The sequence below is a fragment of the Octopus sinensis genome, linkage group LG3 (assembly GCF_006345805.1).
Source record: "Octopus sinensis linkage group LG3, ASM634580v1, whole genome shotgun sequence".
NCBI lineage: Eukaryota > Metazoa > Mollusca > Cephalopoda > Octopoda > Octopodidae > Octopus > Octopus sinensis.
This window is the reverse complement of record NC_042999.1, coordinates 85,594,306-85,616,626: the sequence shown is the minus strand read 5'-3', so window position 1 is coordinate 85,616,626 and position 22,321 is coordinate 85,594,306. Positions and strand designations below refer to the sequence as shown.

Here is a 22,321-nt window from a genome sequence, read left to right as displayed (position 1 = left end):
TAGAAATTACAGTATTGCAAGGAATAAAACTCATTGGATTGATGAAGAGTTGGCTGTCTAAACTGTTAGTTGTAATAAGGTAAAATGATATGTGAAACAAAATTATTCAGATTTTCCTTAAGTGCACATTATTTGAGGGCAAAACAAATATTAAACCATTTTTCTATATCCTCAAATTAGACACAGCACAATGGACAGAAATATTTAAAAGGAATGGACTGTATATACAGTTACACAATCATTGACAATGATTTAAAGAGAAATTTATGAACCAACTACATCAATTTTCTGTAATCAGAATTATAATTTCTTCATTCTTTTTCTTTTTGTTGCCAACTCTATGTAGCAAGATAGACGACATTTCAAGTTACTGAAGTGGCACTTAACATTTACTGCTAATCACCAACTTTGCAAAACCATAGAATTTATGTTATAAAGAAAGGGGTCTTAAAACTTACTTCCATATCAGGTAGTGCACGTAAAGCACTGAAGAGTGTCATTGTTTTTCCTGAACCAGGGGGACCACAAAGAACCAAAGGCTTGTGTTCTGCCAACCAAGTATACAATAGGGTCTCATGACGAACCGTATCAACAGTTGGAATGACAATATCGGGAGCAGCAACTTTGTGTGTTTCAACTTCAATTTGTGGTACTTTAGATTGCCACGGTACCCATTCACCTGAGATAGAGACCTGATTATAAAGTAAAAAAATATATTAGACATTTCATACATCTTAAGATTTTGATATGATTATGTAAATATTCTAGAGATTCATATTTGTGCAGCAGCAACAGATTCATTTGTAAGCTTTTTTCTGAAACCAAGTTATTTCTAACTCCCATTAAAACAGAGCACTGAAGTCAAAATACCAACAATCTAAAATTCATTACTTTCTTAATATTTTAATGCTTTTACAGATTGCTTAATTCTATAAAATGTTTCAATGTTGTATGCTTCTCCCCCATTAAGTAAATGTATCTCCAAGAACGATTGAAAATAATAACAGCAATAAAAAAAAAAGTAAACAGAGTAATGGCCATTTCATAAGTGAATTAAATTGCCTTTATTCCTATTCAAATTGAAGATGCAAATTGACCTATATTATGTTAGGTTTTTTTTAAGAGAAAAACCCATATTTAACAACATCAGAACACCTGAATTATTAAAAGGATGAAACCATTCTATCAAGAAAGATTATTTGGTTTGAGTAGAAGATGCAAGATTAAGTAAAATACTTATAATTCTTTTACAACAAATCAATGAAGTAAAGGCTGTTTCAGATAAGATGGTTAACTGGTTAAAATACTAATATAGACATACACAATAACAAGTGCAATTTTTATCAAACTGTTTCTATATTAAGCAAGAAAAAAATTTTTTTTTTTGCATTTCCGTAAAATCAGATGCAAAACATTAAAAATAGTTAACATGGAATAAATATGCAAAAAGAAAATAATGTAGTCATTTTACTAAAGATATAAAATAGTTACTAACCTCATAGTCAATAATAGGTAAATTTGTTGAAGGTGGAAGAGCAATGGTTGTTATACCCCGGATAAATTCACCCAATTCTTGTCGTATTTTCAGTCGGCCGTCACCAGACATGGACCACAGGAGACTGTAGATCAGGTATTTTGTTATATATCTTTCCAATTGATCTTGCTGTAAAAAAAGGAAGTGGGGGAAACAAGTTTAAATAAAAGAGAGAAAACAAACGTGTAGGATTTACTGAGTGACTTTAGATAGCTAAATTTGACATTGAGTGACTAACAGAAATTCTCAATACTAATAACTTCTTAAAAAGTATCTTATTTCTAGTCAATCTGGGATGTTGATCTAGCAGATACTTGACAAAATTCACATATGAGTTAAAGATGATTAATGGGAAGAAAACAAATGCAAAATATAAAATTATCAAAGTATCAAAAAAATGTATTAATTTAACATTGGACAGTTTCTATTTCAAGTTTAACTTCTTTTATACTGCAAAAAAGAAAACCAAAAGTTGCATTACCTGCATTGGAAAGTCAAGATGATTATGATTGTAATTCAGAATATTTCTAACTCCTTGATTGATGAGAGAGAAAAGAGCATTGAGAGCCCGTAGGCGAGTGAAGTCCATGATATGGTCCAAGGAATGGCTGTATTCAAGGCATCGAATAATAAGGCCATCAGAAGAAAAGCAAGGAGAGATTATAGCAGCAGCATCTCTTTGTAGCTGAAATAAATATAATTAAAATGTTATTAAATCCATAATTTTAAGGAGTCAATATCAAACCATATATGTATTTCACATTCTAAAATTGTAAACTAATGAAATTGTTTCATCCATTTTTCATGAGCAACAAGCATGCTTGCACGCAGGTCTTGTGATTTCACTAATTCTATTGCTAGTATATAGCCAATAGCCTTGTTTTGAATTTACTATTCTCTTCTTGCACACAAGCCAAAGACATTTTCTTTTGAGTAGAGGTGTATAGCAGGCCCTATTACTAACTAGCATCTAAAGTCATGTTCAACTGTAGTTTTGAACTTAATTTATGGATTCATTCTACAATGGAAACTAGCACTCTGCAGAACATGGACACTAAAATTCAGAAGATTCTAAATTCACCCTGTGCCAAATGACTTTAGATTAACTAAACTTTGGTGTCAATAGTTCAGTATCCAGCATTCTAAGTATATACAATTAAGTTATAAAAAGAGCTATTTCTTTATGTATAATTTATATAAAAATAAAAATAAAAACAGTAAGCAGTGTGCTGCAAGTAGCATGTCATTATCAAGCAACACCAACAACATTTGGTTCATAAAAAACATACATCATCACCATCAATAAACAATTGCCATTAGATAACCTAACAGAAAATACAAACATTTAACTTGGATCAAACATTCATAAGAACTGCAGGATAACTAAAACTATAAATACATGATTTAATTTTTAAGTAATCTTTTAAGATTGGAATTTTAAGTTTATTTACCTGCAATGTAGGACTAATAGTTTCTTCTTCCTTTTTCTTATAATGGTAATCTTCTTCACCCTCTTCAACAGGAACATTTCGCAGTTGTTGCAAGTAATTATCAAATATCATTTCAGTTGATAAAACATCTTCACTAAACCATACCATTCCACATCGGCTAACAGTAGCCAAAGTAGCATATTTCAGATCTTGAACTTCAAACATGATTCTTACCTAGAAATTAAAACAATATCAAATATTTTAGACAGTACAGTGATTAATTCCATCATAAGTTACAAGAGAATAAAAATTATCACACTCCAGCCTCACTGCCCAGACACTATTTCTAACTTTCAACCTACCAAATTAACAATGAAAAAAGTATCCCTTTGGTACAATATTTATTAATCTGGTACCAATTCTGCATGTTTTTTCCCTAATTAATGTTCTTTAAGGACATATTTATACATCTATATAGGTACATTCTTTCTTTTTGTACAAATAAAGAAAGAGCAAATACTCCTTTCAAGGAGAGATTTTAAATGCTATGGGTAGGAGAGAAAAATGCAGCTATAAAGGAAAAGAACTGTTTTCCATATCAGATCTATGACATTCATAGATAATAGCAAACAATTATATCACATTTGTTGAAATTTCAATTGGTTAATGATATACTACCATCTACTCATTCAGAGCTAACTAGATCAAGTCAGTTTCTTTATCACACTGATATAACAACAGTGATCATTAAAAACCTGTACACTGCATGGTCTGTAAGACCAAGACATTTAAAACTTAACATTCACATCTACTTAAGCTCTAAACAATAGCTGAAAGCATTGTAATTCGTGCCTGTATGAAGGTTTCTTTCCTTTACCTATTTTTTTTTATTTCTTAATATCAAATAGTCTTAGAATATAATCTTGAAAAATATAGTAAACTTTTTGGAAGCAACATAAATATTACAATATGAATGACACATTTGAGGACATTTAACATTATTTTAATTATTACTCACATTTGGAGGAATGCTTAGACGTTCACCATTTGGTAGTGTGAGCAGTTTGTTTTCATCCAATACTGAATTTAAATTTTCTACCCATTCTGGATCTACATCTCCATCAAAGATGATCCACTGCCTCTTCATCATTTCCCCTCTTACATTATCAATGATCCTGAAAGCAAATTTTATTTCAAATGATAATAACAGAGAATAATGTATACATTTTTTTTTCTGTAGATTATTAAAATTTTAGTTATTGGATATCCTTCTTCATGCTTGAACAAAGTCAATCATTTAGTCCTATTCATAATGTTAAAATATTTAGATTTATATAAAGTAACAGGATTCATTTATTGAAATCATCATTACTACACATAATTTTCAGAACATAAATTTAGAAACCTTGCTTCATGAAGACCAATAATTTATTCTTCAATCAAAGCAAAAAAAACAAAACTCTTTATCTAAAATTTATCTTGTGAATAAAAATATAAAATAAACTAAAATTACAGTTCTATAACCATCAAATGTAAATAATGAACTAAAGTTATTATTTGAAGAAATATGACTCAGTTTAGAGATTAAGTATTGAACATTCTGAACCAAAAACTTTTTTTTATCAATGTAGTCTTATAACTATCAGTAAAGGAAAAAAATTTCGGCATTTTGTTTTGTTTTTCTCTTAATTTAATTGTTTTTTAGTATTTCATTTAAATTGTTTATTAAAAAATATGTGCTCACTTTCTAAGAATATGAGTGAATAAACCATCGGTCCATTCTCTTGTATTGGGGTCCAGATTACCATAAAGGGCATCTTTAGAAATAGACTGAAAAAAAAAACACATGTAATGGACAGTATAAATTACAAACATACAAAATTAAACACTCAGTTCATAAAGTCAATTGACAGTAATGACTCACAATTAATTGTACCATTAAGGCAATATGGAGTCACTACCATTGCCGTATGACAAAAACAAAACCAGTAATTTTTTAAAATGCCATACCAAAGGTGGATAAGTGATAAAAAAAACCTTACATAAGAGCAGTGATTACGAATTAGTTTTAAATTGCAAAGAAAATGTGAGGTATAATATACATCACAACTATACATGAGGATGACCATATACTGTATCCCTGATATATATATATAAATACCCCACACCTACCCTACCTCTATTCCTCCAGCTATCTCATGTTTTTCTACCCAGCCCAGCTCACACTATATAATGCCACATCTTTTTAAGTCTCCTTTTCTTTAACTAGCTAGCTACCTGTTCTCTATTTTAATTGGTCATACTAGTTTTTCTCTCTTCACCATCAGAATTATGTTGTATACAACAGGCAGTACTTACATATCTATCAGAGTTTAAACATCAACTCTCTTTTTATCCACCCCTTCTGGCTTCTATTTCCTTCTCTGTCAGTTTTGCTTCTTTCACTCTCTTCACATATTTATTCTAATCTTTCCTTCTTTCCGTATATAGTCTTTCATCCCTCCATTTCATGCCTTATTCCTTATTCTTTTATTCAGAGAGTGTGAGAATGAGAGAAAGTGTAAATGAATGTCACTGTCATATAAGCAATGTTATTCATTTCAAATATTCTGTACAAACATGTCCAACCAAGGAAAAACGTTACCTTCTTAATAGGTGTGGGCTGGCAACAGGAAGGACATTTGTCCAAAGAAAATTTGCTTCAAACTGTCTGAACCATGGAAAAGTGGATGTTAAAATGAGGCTGATGCTGGTTGATATTGGTAAGATTTTTAATTGTAGTGTTTCCTAATATACTATTAACACTGGTTTATGGTTCATTGCAATGGCTTTATGTTGTTTTTAATAACTATTCATCTATTTTATAGATTTTAGTTAAAATTTGTATAGATGTAAGTCAAGATAATTGCTTTTGTCTTTTAAGCATTTACCATGCTAACTGTATTGACATGATTCTGAAAATCTAAATATCTGTTTGAACTTTTTAGGCTAACATTTACAATTAAAATTCTTTTCTGATACCAACTAATTAAATGTGAATCCAGCTGTATTGACTCAACTTCAGTGACAGCCCAACATATTTCAGCATATTTAAAGTAGTAATCGTTAGACTAGCACTATTACAAAAGATATTACAAAAGCAAATAAAAATATTTAACATTATTAATTATGATTCACCTTTGGATCAATGACACAAGAAACTCCTTCAATTCCTTCAAGTCTCTCCAAAGCTTTCAGTAGGACTCGCCAAGCAGTAGATTTGCCACTTCCACTGGGGCCAACCATCATCAAACCATGATGTAGCTGAGTAATTTGGTACAATTGCAAAACCTATTCCAAAATAAAGATACAAAAATATTTAAAGTAATTGTCTTTGAATTATGTTTTCAGGAGGAAATTATATCATTAAATTCACAAAGTCACCTTTCCTTGAAAGAGTTCTATAAGATTCAAAATACATAATAGAAAATTTGGTATCTATTTATCTCAATACTTCATGAAAATATAAAGTGCCATAAGGAAATAAAGAACAAGTTAATTAGCTTATTTGAAAAAAAAATAATATAGTGACAGACATCTATCAACAATAATCATTTCAATTGATTTAATGCTTATTTTTCTGCACTGGCATGGATTGGACAACTGGAGTAATAACTTTCTCTTCCATACCAATCATAAATAACTCCTATATAATTCAACTATTATATGTTCTTTTCTACTCTAGGCCCAAGGCCTTCAACTATTATGTATTGCCATGCACATTAAGTCCCTCAAGCATCAGAATACACAATCAGAGCAATTCATTGACTTTGCTCATCTAAGCAACTTGTGTACTTTTGTGCTTAATGATTTTGTTGGGTTTTCAGCATGAACTCATTTTTAGTCATTTACTTCAGGATTTTTGAATCAAACCTCTGTCCTCTCTTCCAGATATAAAAGGCCTTTCTCAATAGCTTCTAGATGTTTCATTGGGAAGCAAAATATATATAGAAGATCCTATTAATAAATGCTCCTTAATTCTGCCATTAGAAGTTCAAGCAAAGATGAAGCTGAGGACAACGTACTAGTTGTACTCAACTGAAACTAATCTTTTGTAGAAAAAAATGTATGCCTTCAAGTGAAATAAAATAAATCAACAGCAGAAGCTACTAGGTTTAAAGTATATAGCTTGAGCATAGTTTCCATACAAATTCAATACACTGCTCAATTTCTTATATTAAGCACAATACAAAGATTAAAAGGAAGGTTGTAGAGTTTTTAGTTATATGAATTATTGCTGTACCTTTTCTACCCACTGCACACCTTGCTCATCACCCTCTCCATAAGTTAGGAACATTTCTTGACAAACTTTGCGCACTTCTGCTCTTAGTGCTTTCATTTCAGCAGGAGTATAAGAAACTCCTGGGAAAACATCAGACAGTAAGCTGTAGAGCAAAGGAATATCTTCAGCAACTAATTTTGGTACCATGGTTTCCATCACACTTTGAATTAATATCTGGGGGGAAAAAAAAGAAAAAACATTACAAAGTATGAAACAATAATTGAATATTATGTCATTGTCATCAATTAACACTCATATTCCATGCTGGCATGGATTGGACAGGTTGACAGAATCCAGCAGGCCCAACAACTACATCATGCTCCACTGTCTACTTTGGTAGACTTTTTATGACTGGATATCATTCCTAATGCCAACCAGTGGTGCACAACCTCTCATAATAGCACTTCAATACCACTTTGTCTTCCATATCAATGGCAAATATGCCATCGTCATTTTGAATACACTTATCACCAATGACATCTTGGTTCCCTCTCATGCTGTCTTGCAATCCTGAACTCTCTATGCTTGTGATTCTGACATTGTAGAACATATGCAAATCTCTTCTGCCTCACTCTTAGCCATATATATCTGTCACTGAGCAGGCCTTTTAACTATTTGATAATGCTCCTTATTACCACCTTCTTCCCAGGTTTTCCAAGCCTGTCTCTTAGCTTTTACAGCCCTTATCAGCCATATCATTCCACCACAATTTTGGCTTGGCTACGACTGTGCCCCAGCTACATACAATCTGTAACGCCAAGCAAGTTATTTTGTAGAAATTCTCAGTTGTCATCTATGCCACAGGTATCTAAATCTTTCTCCCTATAGTCATATACATAAATTATAATTTTGCTTAAATCTATTCCTAATTACAGGATCCTTTAGTTTCCATATTTTCTTTCTCCATAGTGTCATTCATATCTACTTAGATGTGACTGAAGTGATTAGCCATTAATCTATGCTACATAGTGCATTCTTCAATAGGAAGGGTTTTAATATCTACAACAGCCCTTCTGACTTGCATCCTGATGAAAATGTAATTGGGACTTGTATATTCATCAGATTTGTAGGTGAGGAGGTGGTTGGCTGGTTTCCTAAAGTGTAGCTTGCAAACTATTAGACCAGTTGCATCACAGAGCTGAAGGAGCCTTACATCATCCTCATTTCTTGAACTATAACTATAGATTCCATGTATGTCAAAGAAGCCATCAATGTGTTTGTCAGAATGTCAAAGCTGCCAGCCATGATGAGACCACTCTCAAATTGTCATTGAGATAGTCTACAAAAGGTTCTTGTAGAAGTGGTCCAGCTGTTCTTCTGTTAATCCTACCTGTGTGGCATGTGTGGAGATAACCATCTCTGCTGAGTTGCCTATAACTAGTCTCCTCTTAGTTATCCTATTGCACATCCTGACCACCTCAATTACTTTGACTATTTCTCACTAACAGTATGTTTACTCCACCCCAGCTGTCATTATTCCTCACCCAGAAGAGCTTTGAATGTATAACAGAAAACATACCCAAAATAGAGTTCAGGATTTCTTTCAGTTGTAATATTTCATTTATCAAAGAAAGAAATGAAATGAAATGGGAAATCCCTAAACAATCAGATGTAGACATTCAGATGCTTCATATTGTCATCATTACTGAAACCACATGAAAGAGACTAAACTCTCTGTTTTGAGGAAATAAATATTTGTCCAAGAAGCTGTTGGTATTTAAAAAGGTTTAAATGTGCCCCACTATAGGGTACTGTCTTTTTAAAAACTTTTCACCTGAATGATTATCATGCTGACTGGCTACAGTCATACACTGTACCTCTACCTACTTCTCAACAAGTATACCTAAATCTTTTCATGCACTTAATATTATGTACAACCCTCCATGTAAAATTCTTTTCCCTCTTGTACATTACAATTAAAGGTTTCAATTATATCATTATTTCTTGATCTAATAGATCTTACATGGACCATTTTAGGCCAAATATATCAATTGACAAGCTTCATCTAAATTTAAACAACTAATTATGAAATACATGCCTTAAAATTTAAACATGTTCAGATTACTCTGAAAGAAAGTATATTTTCAGCAGTGCTTATTATAAAGGAATGTGAGTAAGGCTATCCAATGAAAGAAGAATATTAATGATTGTAGCATTGTAAGAGATGATAAAAATTTAACAATGATATCTTTGAAAAATCTATTTAGAATTTGAACTATCTGTATAAAGGTATTACTTGTATAAAAATATAAAATATCAATTCAAAGAACTCTACCTCTTGTTCTGGAAGATTTTCACCAATTGTTCCTTCATCAACTGCCTCCCCTCTGCTCTTGAGATCATCTTTCACTTTCATGATACGTTCTCGTTTCACGTTTCCTGCACTGACCAACACACTTTTCAGGGCACGCAGGCCAAAATCATAATGTGATTGTGGAGACAGTTGTTCTTTACAAAGTCTAAAGGAAAAACATTAGAAAATCTATGCTAAACATTTCAGACAAGGTAAATTTTAATTTATAGTTGCATATGTATAAGTCATTCAATTTTACATTAACCCAAGAAAGAGACAGCTTCATAAGTGCTATAATCCAGTTTTAGAATAGGTACATCATATTGTCATGTGTCAGATCTAAAAGGACTTTGGAGGGGTGGGGGAGGACATTACAAGAAAGGCATCTGGCCATAAAACACTGCCTCAGAAAAACCATTCAACCCAAGCCAGCATGGAAAAGCAGATGTAAAATACTGATGAATACTGATACTGATTGAACTAAGAAAGAGGTGAGCTTCATAAGTGTTGTAAACTTATTCATGACTAATAGGGGTCAAAAAAGAAAAGTTCTCTTTTTCAATTAGAGAAGGCAGAAAGTCTTTTCTGTTAGCTCTTTGATTTCCATTAAAGAGGAGAAGCCTAATGGATGATTGTTACTAAGTAACTCAATAGACAACTTTGTAAAATTTCTTTGTATTTTTCCAAATGGGTTTCTCACTTTCTATACATGCATACATATCCTGTTTGGCACAGCTGTGTTTTGATATGGATGGTAATGTTAGAAATACTCGCAGGACTTAAAAGAGTGACAAATAGTCATCATGAATTTGATGTAAGGATAATAGGTACTATCTTTGCAATAGCTGTTATTGCACACAAATAGGAAAGTTGTCAATAATGGCTTTGACAACCCTTATTTGTTAAAACTTTCAAATATTTGTCATCCACCTTTATTTAGCAATACCTACTAATGATACTGTTTGCTAGTCTCTTGAGCATTTCATTTTAGATTGTACCATGAACTTAACCCTTTGGTATTTAAACCAGCCATATCAGGCCCAAATATTCTCCCATTTTTATGTTCAAACCAGCCAGATTTGGCCTCTTACACTTACCCTAATATGCTAGGTGAAAATCACATGTGAAAATATAAAAAGATTGTATCTTGTTTAACAAGCTGAATACTGTGCACTGTGTATTGAATGATATGAATACTCATTATCAATGTCCCAGTGGCCTATTTTCATGCAGAAAATAAATATGTTGAAACAAGACTCCCCTTTCTGTAATTCCTTGTTTCCTGATGACCTTCATTAGATAAGGTTTTAAGAAATAGCAAATAGATCCATTGTCATAATCATTTTAACACACACTTTTCCTTGCTTGCATGGGTCAGATGGAATTAGCTGAGCCAGATTTTCTATAGTTAGATGCCCTTCCTGCCATCAACCCCTCAGCTGTTTCCCTATGGTTGAGGTATGTTTTCATGGAAGACTGGAAATGAATGCCATCACTTGCATGACAGTAACACTTATTCACAACAAAATTTTACAACTACTGTGTAATATTAAAACAGAAACACAAATACACCCATGCACACACACAATGGGCTTTTTTCAGCTTCTATCAACCAAATCCACTCACAAGGCTTTGGTTGGCCCAGGGCTACAATAGAAAACTTGCCCAAGGTACCATACAATGGGACTGGTCCTGAAACCATGAGGTTGGATAAAACAATTTGGTAATATAAATGCTTAGAAATAGCTATAATATTGCATGAATAGTAAAGAACTAAGTTCTGATAACATGAACGTGTAACTACAGAAACATGGCAGATAAGCATGAAGGAATAAGGAGTTCATTGCCAAACAGACTTTTAAATAGGCAATCCTATTTGCAGGAACCACACCTACAATTCCCTTTCTGCAATTCCTACTTTGTTAAATACTTCCTTAGACTACAACAGACAAACATCAACTCACAAAAATTCAAGCTTAACACAAACTGCACTAGCTTCACAAGATCAAGAAGGCCAGCAAACACTAGGGACAACTAAATTTTTCTTTTTAATTCAATAAGATATAAGTAAAAATAAAATCAACTTACATGAAAAAGGGGACTATTTTACTTGCCAATTTTTCTGCCATTCGGAAACCTTGAGAATAAAGCATGACCTGGGCAATAAGTTGTCTGTCAGGCTTGGTCATAGCCAAACTTCGGAAGAGCTTCTTCAAATTATCAGGTAAGTTAGATCTTCCTGCATAATCAGGATTCATAGTAATAAATATAGCCATATCAGGATTGACATGTACCTGCTTACCAATGAGCTCAACACAAAGTTGTGTGTCTGAAATAAAATTGAAAGAAGACTTGTAAGACCTTTAGTAAAGTTTAATTCTAAATATATATATATATATATATATTAAAATAGTACCTGAAGCCAAGGAGCTGAGAACATAATACAAATATTCTTCATGATTGTCTTTATTAATTTATCAAACTAAGCCACTAGGAAGAAGCTAACAACTGCCAGGATTGCCTTCACTGGCCTGCTAGTAACAGCATAAGACAAAGCTATGTCAACCTGGAGAAGCAGGTACAAATTAATGATTATATCTAAAACAGTATAAAAGAATCATAGAATAATTTAATGTGAACCTTAAGAAAATTGTAATCTTTTGCTTTACATTTTTTCTATTCATAGTCAACTTCACTGAAGGTAAATAAAACATTTTAATTTGATAATAGTTAAGTTGCCTGACAATTTTTTCCTTACAATGAATGGGAAAGCATTATTTAAAGAAAAACTTTTTGAGGTTTAAAAAGATTAGGTATTCATACTTTTCCCTTTTGAGACTATAGAATGTTCCTTGAGGGCTTCTTGAATTGTTTGTATTTGTTGGGATACAGCAGACAACATTCTTTCTTCAAGACGATTGAATTCATCAAAACATCCCCAAGCACCAACTTGACACAATCCAACAAAAATACGACCCATGGCCTATTGAAAAAGAAAATTATAATTAAAAAGAATTCAAATACATTAACCATTTAATATTAACTTCAAATTAATATATATATAGTAATTAGCACATCCAACTAATACCCATACCAGCATGGAAAATGGATGTTAAACAATGATGATATATATATAAATTAGGCTTAAGTTCACACCATGGCTTACAATCAATGAAGGAAACTTTACACTATACTGATATACAATTCCAATTTCTATAAAAGAAAAGGTCCACCTCAGACAAACTGTTCCTGAGATAGTGTCCACCTTTGGAACTGTAGCAGGGGGGTAAAAATGATGAAATGTGTTATAGACAAGAGTTTTGCTCCTGATAAGGATACTCAAGATCAACAATGGGAAATTTTTAAATAGCAATATTTGAAATTTCAATTCAGCTGTCAACAAGATACAAGCTAAATAAAGCAATTAAAACATGTGAACATTTTTGCTAAAATTAGCTCCAAGTTATTTTTAAGCAAAACTCAAAGTTTACACCTTTAAAATGTGCTCAAATATTTTTTTTAAAAGCCTCACAGGCTAATTTTTTTTTATCAGTCTTCTAACTAAAATAATAGCTTAATCACAAGAAAAACTCATTTAAAAATTGCAAATAAGACTAAATTTAAAATGGAATTTTGTGAGATATTTAGATTTTTCAAAAAAAAAAAAAAAGAAAGAAAGAAAATCAAATGACAGTGACTTACTTGGAAGTCAAATGTTTCATCGCAGTTAAAGACAAGTACAAAACGTCCTAACTGGTGTCCCAAAGCTTTAACTGATTCTGTTTTACCAGTACCAGCAGGTCCTATAATGTAAAAAGCAGTATGAATTAGTTTAAGAGAGATTTGGTTGCTAGTTCTATCAAGTTAATTAACGGAGAAGAGGCTTCTTAAGTTCATCCTTAACATCAACCCACACATTTTGCTTTCCTATAGAAAACATGAATCCAAATGCCATATAACTCAACCTCACACAAAGAATAAATAGCAACTTTAGCAAAATATTTCAACATGCACCAACTTATAAACAGTAAAAATGTTGACTATTTCTTGCTATCCACAAAATACTAGCAGACAAACTATTTTCCAGACCACAAAACCTACACAGAAGAATAGTATATCCAGAATCTGTGACTTCCCAAACAGAAAATTACATTTCTAAAGTACCACAAGGATCCATCTACATCAACTACAATGCTCCTATAACTTTTTAAGTCACATTTCACATTTCAGTAATTTAATATTGATAGATCAAATGCATCAGTAGTAAAACTACTGCAGGGAAGTTAATGCAAAAGATAACTGGTTTGAGATGTCATTTGGTTTGTATTAAGATATGGAAGCTTCATAATAATTAGTCAACTGCTGTCTGGTTGAGAATCATAACTATTTTACTATCCTTGATACAAAGAATGCCTTTTGATATCCCACCATCATGCTCAATAAACTGGTTAACATTAAGAAAGCTAAATGTGGTTAAATGTCTTACAGAACAGTTCAAACAATCTACCACAGTGAAAAATGCAGTCAGCAGCAAGAGTGAATTGCACTGAGAAGTTTAAGATACAAGTTAATGTCTTCCACAACTCTACCTTCCAAGTATCCTTATTCCACGAGGGAAGCATTATTGTAGGAAAAAAGCATGATCACAAGCAGTGTAAATACTGGAAGCAGGAAAAGATAAGGCAGATGTCTGACAATGAACCTGAACAATGGCTGTACCAATTATACAAAAATGGTACAATAAAATGCCACAGACAAAAGACTAAAGAATGCACTGATGGCTCAATAAAAGAGGTACTGAAGTGTTGCTATGTTATATCAAGCAGAGCATGAAGGGAGGGAGAGAGCTGAAGATTTAAAGACATGAGCATAAAGACTACTGATGTTGAAAGAGACTGTTTTTCTCTGCATTCATTCCTCTTTCATACATTAGTCATGAGGAATGTATAAAAGTATGATGTTGTATGGTAGTAAACTTGGTCAGTGAATGAAACATTTATTTATGATCCACTTGATAGTGTGCACTTTTTGTTATGTATTTTAAGTATCTATAGACTAAGACATCCATCTGTGCACTGAGCAAGAAATATACTGTTGACTAGGTTTAGTATTGGAAAATTATCAATTACAATGCGACATACTATTCTTTCAGGTCTCCTGTTTTTAACATCTGTAGCATTAAGTTTGACTATTTTATGTTCTTAAAATATTTAAACCGTAATACAATTATAAAGCAAGTTCAATTAATTATTGAAACTAGATAGAAATTTCCTTAAAGTCTAACACAAAATAAAACAAATCTCCTAATGAACAATGTCAAAAACTTTCTTACCAAATGGAGATCCTCCAAGACGTGCTTCTAAGGCCTGAGTCATTGTTAAATAACAACGATCAGTGAGTGGAGTTTGAACAAGCTTATCTTGGACACCTAAATATTCAAAACCATAGTTGAATTTGGCATTAGCCATTTGAATGGAAAGTTGTTGCAACACTTCGGTGTTTTTGGGGTCAAAATAGAAACGCATTTGGCATAACCACTGAAAGCACTTTGGCCCATTGACTTTGTTTTGGATTAGGTTTCTGATGATATCACGTTGATGAACTAATTCTGTAATCTTTAAATAAAAAAAAGTATATGTTAAATGTAAGAACAAAACTGTCTGCACTTTCTAAAATAGCAGAATGAATAACTAAGACAGAAACAGAAAAAACTTACCAAATGTTCAAGTTTTTTTCGTCGAACAGGAGGTTGTTCCAATAATACTGAGTCAGCAAGAACATTCAATGTTGACTGCACAGTTTCTAGTACATTTTTCAAAGGACTCATGTCATTTTTCCCACTGTTGGCTATAGCATGAAGTGCTGTCTCAACACTTTCAGACCAAGTGATTTGAGATGCTAAAACAACTAGCTGGGCCTACATAAAAAATATAAATTTTTAAAATTGATTAGATTTAAATAACTTTTGCTTGAATAATCGTAATTTATACATTTAACAAAATTATGATTTTATTCAAGGGAAAAAGTGATCAGTGCCCATCAACTCTTCAAGTCCTCTCTGTAACTGATTGCAGATAAATATTTTGTGTAAATACTAAAGAAATATAAGCTTGCTTCTTAACCATATCATTTTCAGTTCAGTCCCTATGCACAGCATCTCAGGGAATTGTCTCTAATACAGACCTGAGCCAACCAAAGGCTTGCAAAAAGATTTGATAGACAGAAACTCCGGGGGGGGGGGGGGGGGAGCATGCACGCATGCATGCATGTCTTTGCTTTAGTATCAAATGGTGGTTGTAAATGAGCACCACCATAATACAAGTGATGTCACTTGCTTCCAATCATACATGAAAAACATGTCTGGTCATAGGCAAGAATTATCTTGCTTGGTAGCAGTGAGGGTTGGCGAAAAGCAAGCATGGAAAAGTGGATATTATATGATAATGATGATAATACAATCTCACCTGATATTTATCGACCCACTCTAAGTATTTAGTAGAATCAATTTGTTCAGATCTTAAAGAATAAATGTGTTGGACAGCATTTGCTAGAAGATTAGCAAGAGTTACACGCATTTCTTTTTCAACCAAAGTGAGCCAGTCATTGATCTTGGGATGCTGAGCAATTGATACAGGATTTGAGAATATTATCTGCAAAATAAATTCATTTACTGATTAGTAGTCTTGAATAATGCATTTTGTAAAGAGAAAAAAAATCTATAGCAAAAAGAGAAAATCTGGTATGATTTCAGCAAAAGAAAACGTTTATGCTCAAATAATACTCAATATATTTATATCTAAAATTTCAAATGTTCATTAAGTGGGGGGAAAAAAATTGGACAACCATAAAAAGATACCTAAGGAAATAGAGTTGACAGAAATCTAAAGACTATTTAAAAAAAGAAAAGAAAACCCTCATCAGATGACAAAAACTAATATATTTATAAATTACATAATATTCATTTTACTACAAAGCATTTAATTGCACAATTAAAACTACAGAGTTTAAGAACAAATAAAGCAAAGTTTAACAAAAACAAGCTGAATGGCGCTTATTCATTGATTCATTTAAGAGAAACCTCAAGGCAGTACTACACAACGGCAATAAACTATCCATTCCCATAGTATATTCAGTGCACATAAAGGGGTGATATAAAAACATGCAAGTACTCCTCAATGCCATAAAGTATACAAACTACAGCTGGAAAATATGTGGAGACTTGAAAGTGATTAGAATGTTGATGGGTTGCTTCTTATGCCTGTGGGACAGTCGTGCAACTAACAAGCACTATGTGCAATTAGAGTAGCCTTTGCAAAAATGATATGACCTGGGAGTTTCTAGTGTCCAGAGTAAGCCACTTTTAAACTCAGAAAATGTTGTTCTTCCCCTTCTTCACATAAAGCTTGGCTTCATGAAACAATTCGTGAAGACACTTGCCAGGAAAAGCTCAAAAGGTTTTGAATATGTAAAGACCAAATTGAAGGTGGGCGTATTCATAAGGCCACAGATGAAAGAACTCCTGAAGGACAACCACTTCCTCACACACTCCTTCAAATGGCTCTGAAAATTTCCTAGGTAACAAGAGATCTCTAGAGTTTAGAAATGGAGTGAAATGTCTTCTAGACTCCTAAGCTGCAATAGGCTATCGGATGTTACTAAAAGTCCATTTCCTTGATTCATATCTGTACTTTTTTGCAGAGAACCTTGGAGCAGTGTCTCATAAGCAAGGGGAACGCTTTCATCAAGATACTGCATCAATGGAACAACAATATCAAGGATTTTAGAATGCAAGAATGTTAGCTGACTATTGTTGGGTGTTATACAGGGATGCACCTGAGACAAAACACAATAGAAAGTCCAAATCCGAAAGATTTGAAATTGTTATGCATTTGAGTGTATTCTAACTTATTTGTACACAATTTTAATTTTGTACAATAAAAAGCCACGAAATAATCATATCTTGTATTCAATATACTTTATATAAACATGCTTTACGTATCCTATAAGTTAAAACATCAGGTATCATTAACATGAAGATGTGACCTGATAGAGGAAATCGAACTTCAGACTCGTAATCAGCATCTAAAATTAACCCATAAAAGTCAATAACTCTGATGATTAAAAAATGTTTCATTCTGTTGACCAGTGTAATCTGCACACTGGATGTACAGAGTGCCCTATACAAGGACAAGCTACAAACAGTTTCTGGAAAAATATTTTACATCAATCAATACCTAATTGCTTGTTCCAACTGAGATATAATGAAAAGTTTTCAAATACTTAACTATGACAGTGTCAAGGGCTTACAACAAATAAAGCTTAAAAACCCAACTTCATAAAAACTGAAAAGGTTTCCATAAGCAATACTTAAATCCCCCAGAAAACTTACAAGTACCACATGCATTCTAAAGAACTGAACCTCATTTCTCTTTGTACTTCATAATTAGCGTTTCTATATACATTCCTAAATAACTTCAAAACTAAATAGAAGAATTCTTGATTTATAAAGAAATATTAAGGAAACATTGCAATTTGAAATGAGTAAAAAAAATTAGCTTTACCTCTTCTCCTTCTTTTGAAGTAAGACCTGTTACAATTGTATTGTCATTATTGAGTATGATGCTAGCAACACCAGCAAACATTTTCTTGAAATGCTTTTGTAAGCGTGTAACATTTTTACTGTTGCCAATAATCTCCAATAAATCTTCATCTCCAACAAAATAGAAACTGAAAATGGAAATTTAAAATTTTACATTAACCCTTTCATTCCCATATTTTTAATGATGTACATGTAGTCTATTGTTTCAATTCATTTTGACAGAATTTATGAAGAGGAAGACCAAGAATGACACAAAATGAAATCATAAAGACTGATCTCAAGTTACTGAAATTCACAAAAGAGATGACAAAGGACCATGATGTTTGTCAACATGCAGTGATGGAGAAGACACAAAAAGAGGATATTAAAAAATGGGGTAGTAATGGTGACTAGGATGGTCTCACTGCACTCATTCTATCCTCCCCACCTCTATGACACTCTCCTGCTGCCTCTCACTCACCCTCTGATCATTAAATTCACCCACTAACTTTCAGAGAGAAAAAGCTAAATTCTTTTCAATGTTATAGAGAACTTCAATATCACTGAAAGTTAGTCAGGATGGAGGTGCTTATAAATATGACAGTCTATTATATAAGCTATTAACAGATTGTGGGAATGGGGCATGTGAATACCTTGAAGTTTAGAATGATGAAAATGGACAACAGTGTATTTGAGATAGTCAATGAAGAGAAATGAAAACTTCAATTGATTATCACGAAAATTAATGAAAGTAAACATGACCTAAAAGGTGACTGGTTGTCAAAATGTTGGAGAAATTGAAAACTACCAACTTTATAAACCAGAAAAGTGCAAAGTGGAAGTCTACGTATTCAATCCTTGAAACAATTTAATGAAGTTAAAATGCTTTTTTACAAAATTCATGTGAGTCATTTTTAATTCCAATAAAGAGTAAGCAAAATATAATTACCGTGGGAATGAAGCTCTCTCTCGTTCCAGGTATTCACCTAATGCTTTCTGAATCTTTCCAAGTAAGTCGGCTAGCCTTTCTAATTGCCGTTGGACATTAGGGATATTGACAATATCCATCACCAATGGAGATTTGGTTACTTTTTTCATCAAACCAAGAAATTCTGTACTCACTCTGAAAAAGTTATTTTTCTCAATTATATTTTACAATGGAAAACAGACATTAAATGATGAATGTCATAGTAAAAATACACAAAAGTCTGGTTTACAAATAGTACAGCTAACACTAGCAGTAACATGATAGCAACAAGACTAAATTCTCTTTACATCCTAAATCCCATGCCAACACACACACCTCACAACACAAACTACAATAATTCTTCCCCAGATATCACTTTCTGCTCCACACACTCATTGCAATTATTTAGTAAACAATCCTACAGCTTCCTCTGACCACCTATCAATTTTATTACACACACACACACACACACACACATATACATACCAATAAACAAAACAGTACAATATAGTAACAAAATTTACAAAATCTTAAAAGCTGTTTTAAAACCTAATTTCAATGGTATAACTAATATTACATTTAAGCCAATTTTGGTAATATATAAAAATTTATTTCTAAATATATTTGAAAAAAAAAATATTTCTCAAATCTAGAAAGAAAATAATCAGAAAAAGAAAAGTATGGAATAAGATATGGCTAACTAATAAAATTGAGAGTTTCACAAGTTACAAAAGCATTTTTAATAGGCAAAATATAGAGTTCAGTAAAATGCTTTCTAATGCTTTAGTGTTTTACATTTCCTGACCTGAAGTAGCTTTTGATTTTGATACTGAAAAACTACTCATAATATACTTTGTTACATAAGTAACAACTGTATCTTGACGCAAAATGTTGACATGGATGAACAGAACTATATTTTCTCTACATCTACTTCTGGGTAAGCCTAACATATGTAAGTATCTATAACTGGGTTACTTAAGACCTTAGTGGCAGACCAGTCAAAAGAAACATCTCAAAATCTAGAATGGAAAATGAAAATTATAGTTGTTAAAATTCTGTCCCCTTGTTGTTATCCACAACTGATATAAATGCTTGGCATGAGAAAATAATGTCAGCTATAGTGTTGCCACGATCAATCTGATCAAAATGGTATTGTGACTAAATAGACATTTAAATTGCATCATTAATTTATTTACATAACTTAGCTCTTGATTATCAAATTTTATTTTAAAAAATATGTTGCTCAGCCAAACTTTCCAATAAATACATCCATACTTTCTTACTTAATGAGGACATATATTCTAATTCAGCATGACTGGAAAGGTCAGTTAAATAACTAATTTAATATGATTTATTCAGCTGGTTTAAACATGAAATGATGAATCAGGATTTAAGTGCTGTATACACAGACAAGCTAAAACAAAGCTGACATAACTCAAGTCCGTTAAAACAAATATAAGAATATGTTCAAAATATTAATACATAAATTATACATGTCCAATTATATAGACTTCAAGAGTTTGTGGGTCAGCTTTTATTAATTGCTATTTAAATCCTATGTTGCTTCATGGAACTTTAAGGCATGCACTGTAGATTGGAAGATTTGAGGGTTAAGAAAATGAACATAACCTTAATTAGATAACACAAATTACCTAAGATTATACCTAGATTATACTTACCCCTGAAATCTAGTAGTTTCCACAGGCAACAAATGTTTGATGTCAGCACTGCCAGTAAAAATACCTTCCAGATAAACCCAGCGCCTCTGGACATCAATCCACACATCAAAAAGGGCATTGATACGGTTTAGTTTATCTTCCCATGACAGTGCATCTTCTTCAAATTGCTGCATAAGTATATATATTTTTTTTAAATAAAATTTCAAGCAATAATAAAATATTTTAAAACAAAAATTAAACAAATGCAAATATCAATTTGAGTAATAAAGAATGGATTTCTCTTGATAAACCAAATAAAAAGCCATATATAATTTCCTGAAAGATCAATGTCAAACTACTCAAGAAATATCTGAATAGAATTGAAAATTATAAGAAAGTCTACTTACTTTAAAGTAAGGGGAAAGCTTCATAGCAGTGACGCTATTAATATGCTCTTTTACTTTGGTAAACAAATCATCCCAGCCACGAATTAAGCGACATTTGTTTTGGTAGCTAATTAACTCCAGTTCATAGCTGCGCCAAATTTCACTCACCTAGAAAATAAAATTTTAAATTTAAACTTCACTCATCAAAATGTTTAGATATTTATTAAATAAATTTCCATGTTTATCTAGCTCTGATAAAATAATCAACTAAATGATTATGGAGTAAAACTACAATCATGTTAGTTGATAGAGGTAAAAGAGATAGAAAACAAAAATATATGAAATACCAATAAAAACAAAAATATCAAAACAGTTAAGAAATTAAGACCTAATGGAGCAAATCTCACTGTGTCTAAGTAACTTTATTCTAAACTAATTCATTAATTCTGTATAATTAAAATAATTCAGTGTGTGTGTGTGTGTGTGTGTGTGTGTGTGTGTGTGAGTGAGAGAGGGGGGGGGCAACTTAGACAAAACATGTAGAAAGTGAAAGTTGATTTTCTTTTGAAAAAATATAAAAAATGAAAGGAAATTACTTCACTGTTGTGAAGATATAGACTTAACAGTGTTGGGAATTGTGGGCAGAATAACAAAACATTTAGGGAAAAAATACAAGGGAGAGGAAAGGATGAGTCATAGTAGAAAGGAAGAGATGTTAATTAAAAAAGTTTTGGGAAGGAATGCTAACAAAAATGTGGTAGTAGAGAGGAACAGATTGAATGACAATAAAAATATTTAAAATGAGAGAATGGATGAGTAGAAGGCAAGAGTATCAAGATGAGAGGGAGGGAAGAGGAGAGGATTGTTTTCTTTTTAAATCATAATCTTAACTGGCTGTGTGCGTATTATGAGTTTGTGACTACCTTTATTTAAGTATGCATATTGGAGCAATGTAAGTTTTTAAAAGTGTATTAATCTGAATCAATTCCCAATCACATGGTTTAGAGTTCAGTCCCATTATGGAGCACCTTGAACAAGAATCTATCACAGCCCTGACCCAACTAAGGCTTTGTGAGTGGTTCTGGCAGGCAGAAACTAAAATAATCTCATTTTATATGCAAGTATATATATTCAGATGTGCATGTCTTAACATT

The 22,321-nt window shown here is 32.2% G+C and overlaps 1 protein-coding gene across 2 annotated transcripts in view; it reads right to left on the bottom strand.

Annotated features, from left to right (window-relative positions):
• LOC115209064 (cytoplasmic dynein 1 heavy chain 1) overlaps nucleotides 1–22,321 on the bottom strand; it is a 112,321-nt gene that overhangs the window by 52,514 nt on the left and 37,486 nt on the right. For both annotated transcript variants that reach the window (XM_036501118.1, XM_029777142.2), the window contains exons 31-49: nucleotides 21,189–21,335; nucleotides 20,803–20,969; nucleotides 19,106–19,279; nucleotides 18,140–18,305; nucleotides 16,043–16,228; nucleotides 15,295–15,495; nucleotides 14,911–15,193; nucleotides 13,281–13,381; nucleotides 12,402–12,561; nucleotides 11,667–11,907; nucleotides 9,561–9,744; nucleotides 7,247–7,459; nucleotides 6,142–6,294; nucleotides 4,709–4,794; nucleotides 3,983–4,139; nucleotides 2,986–3,198; nucleotides 2,016–2,219; nucleotides 1,496–1,663; nucleotides 459–692 (exon numbers count right to left, since the gene is read on the bottom strand). In XM_036501118.1, coding sequence (XP_036357011.1) covers nucleotides 459–692; nucleotides 1,496–1,663; nucleotides 2,016–2,219; nucleotides 2,986–3,198; nucleotides 3,983–4,139; nucleotides 4,709–4,794; nucleotides 6,142–6,294; nucleotides 7,247–7,459; nucleotides 9,561–9,744; nucleotides 11,667–11,907; nucleotides 12,402–12,561; nucleotides 13,281–13,381; nucleotides 14,911–15,193; nucleotides 15,295–15,495; nucleotides 16,043–16,228; nucleotides 18,140–18,305; nucleotides 19,106–19,279; nucleotides 20,803–20,969; nucleotides 21,189–21,335 — 3,438 coding nt within the window. The remainder of the gene's footprint in view (nucleotides 1–458; nucleotides 693–1,495; nucleotides 1,664–2,015; nucleotides 2,220–2,985; nucleotides 3,199–3,982; nucleotides 4,140–4,708; nucleotides 4,795–6,141; nucleotides 6,295–7,246; nucleotides 7,460–9,560; nucleotides 9,745–11,666; nucleotides 11,908–12,401; nucleotides 12,562–13,280; nucleotides 13,382–14,910; nucleotides 15,194–15,294; nucleotides 15,496–16,042; nucleotides 16,229–18,139; nucleotides 18,306–19,105; nucleotides 19,280–20,802; nucleotides 20,970–21,188; nucleotides 21,336–22,321) is intronic.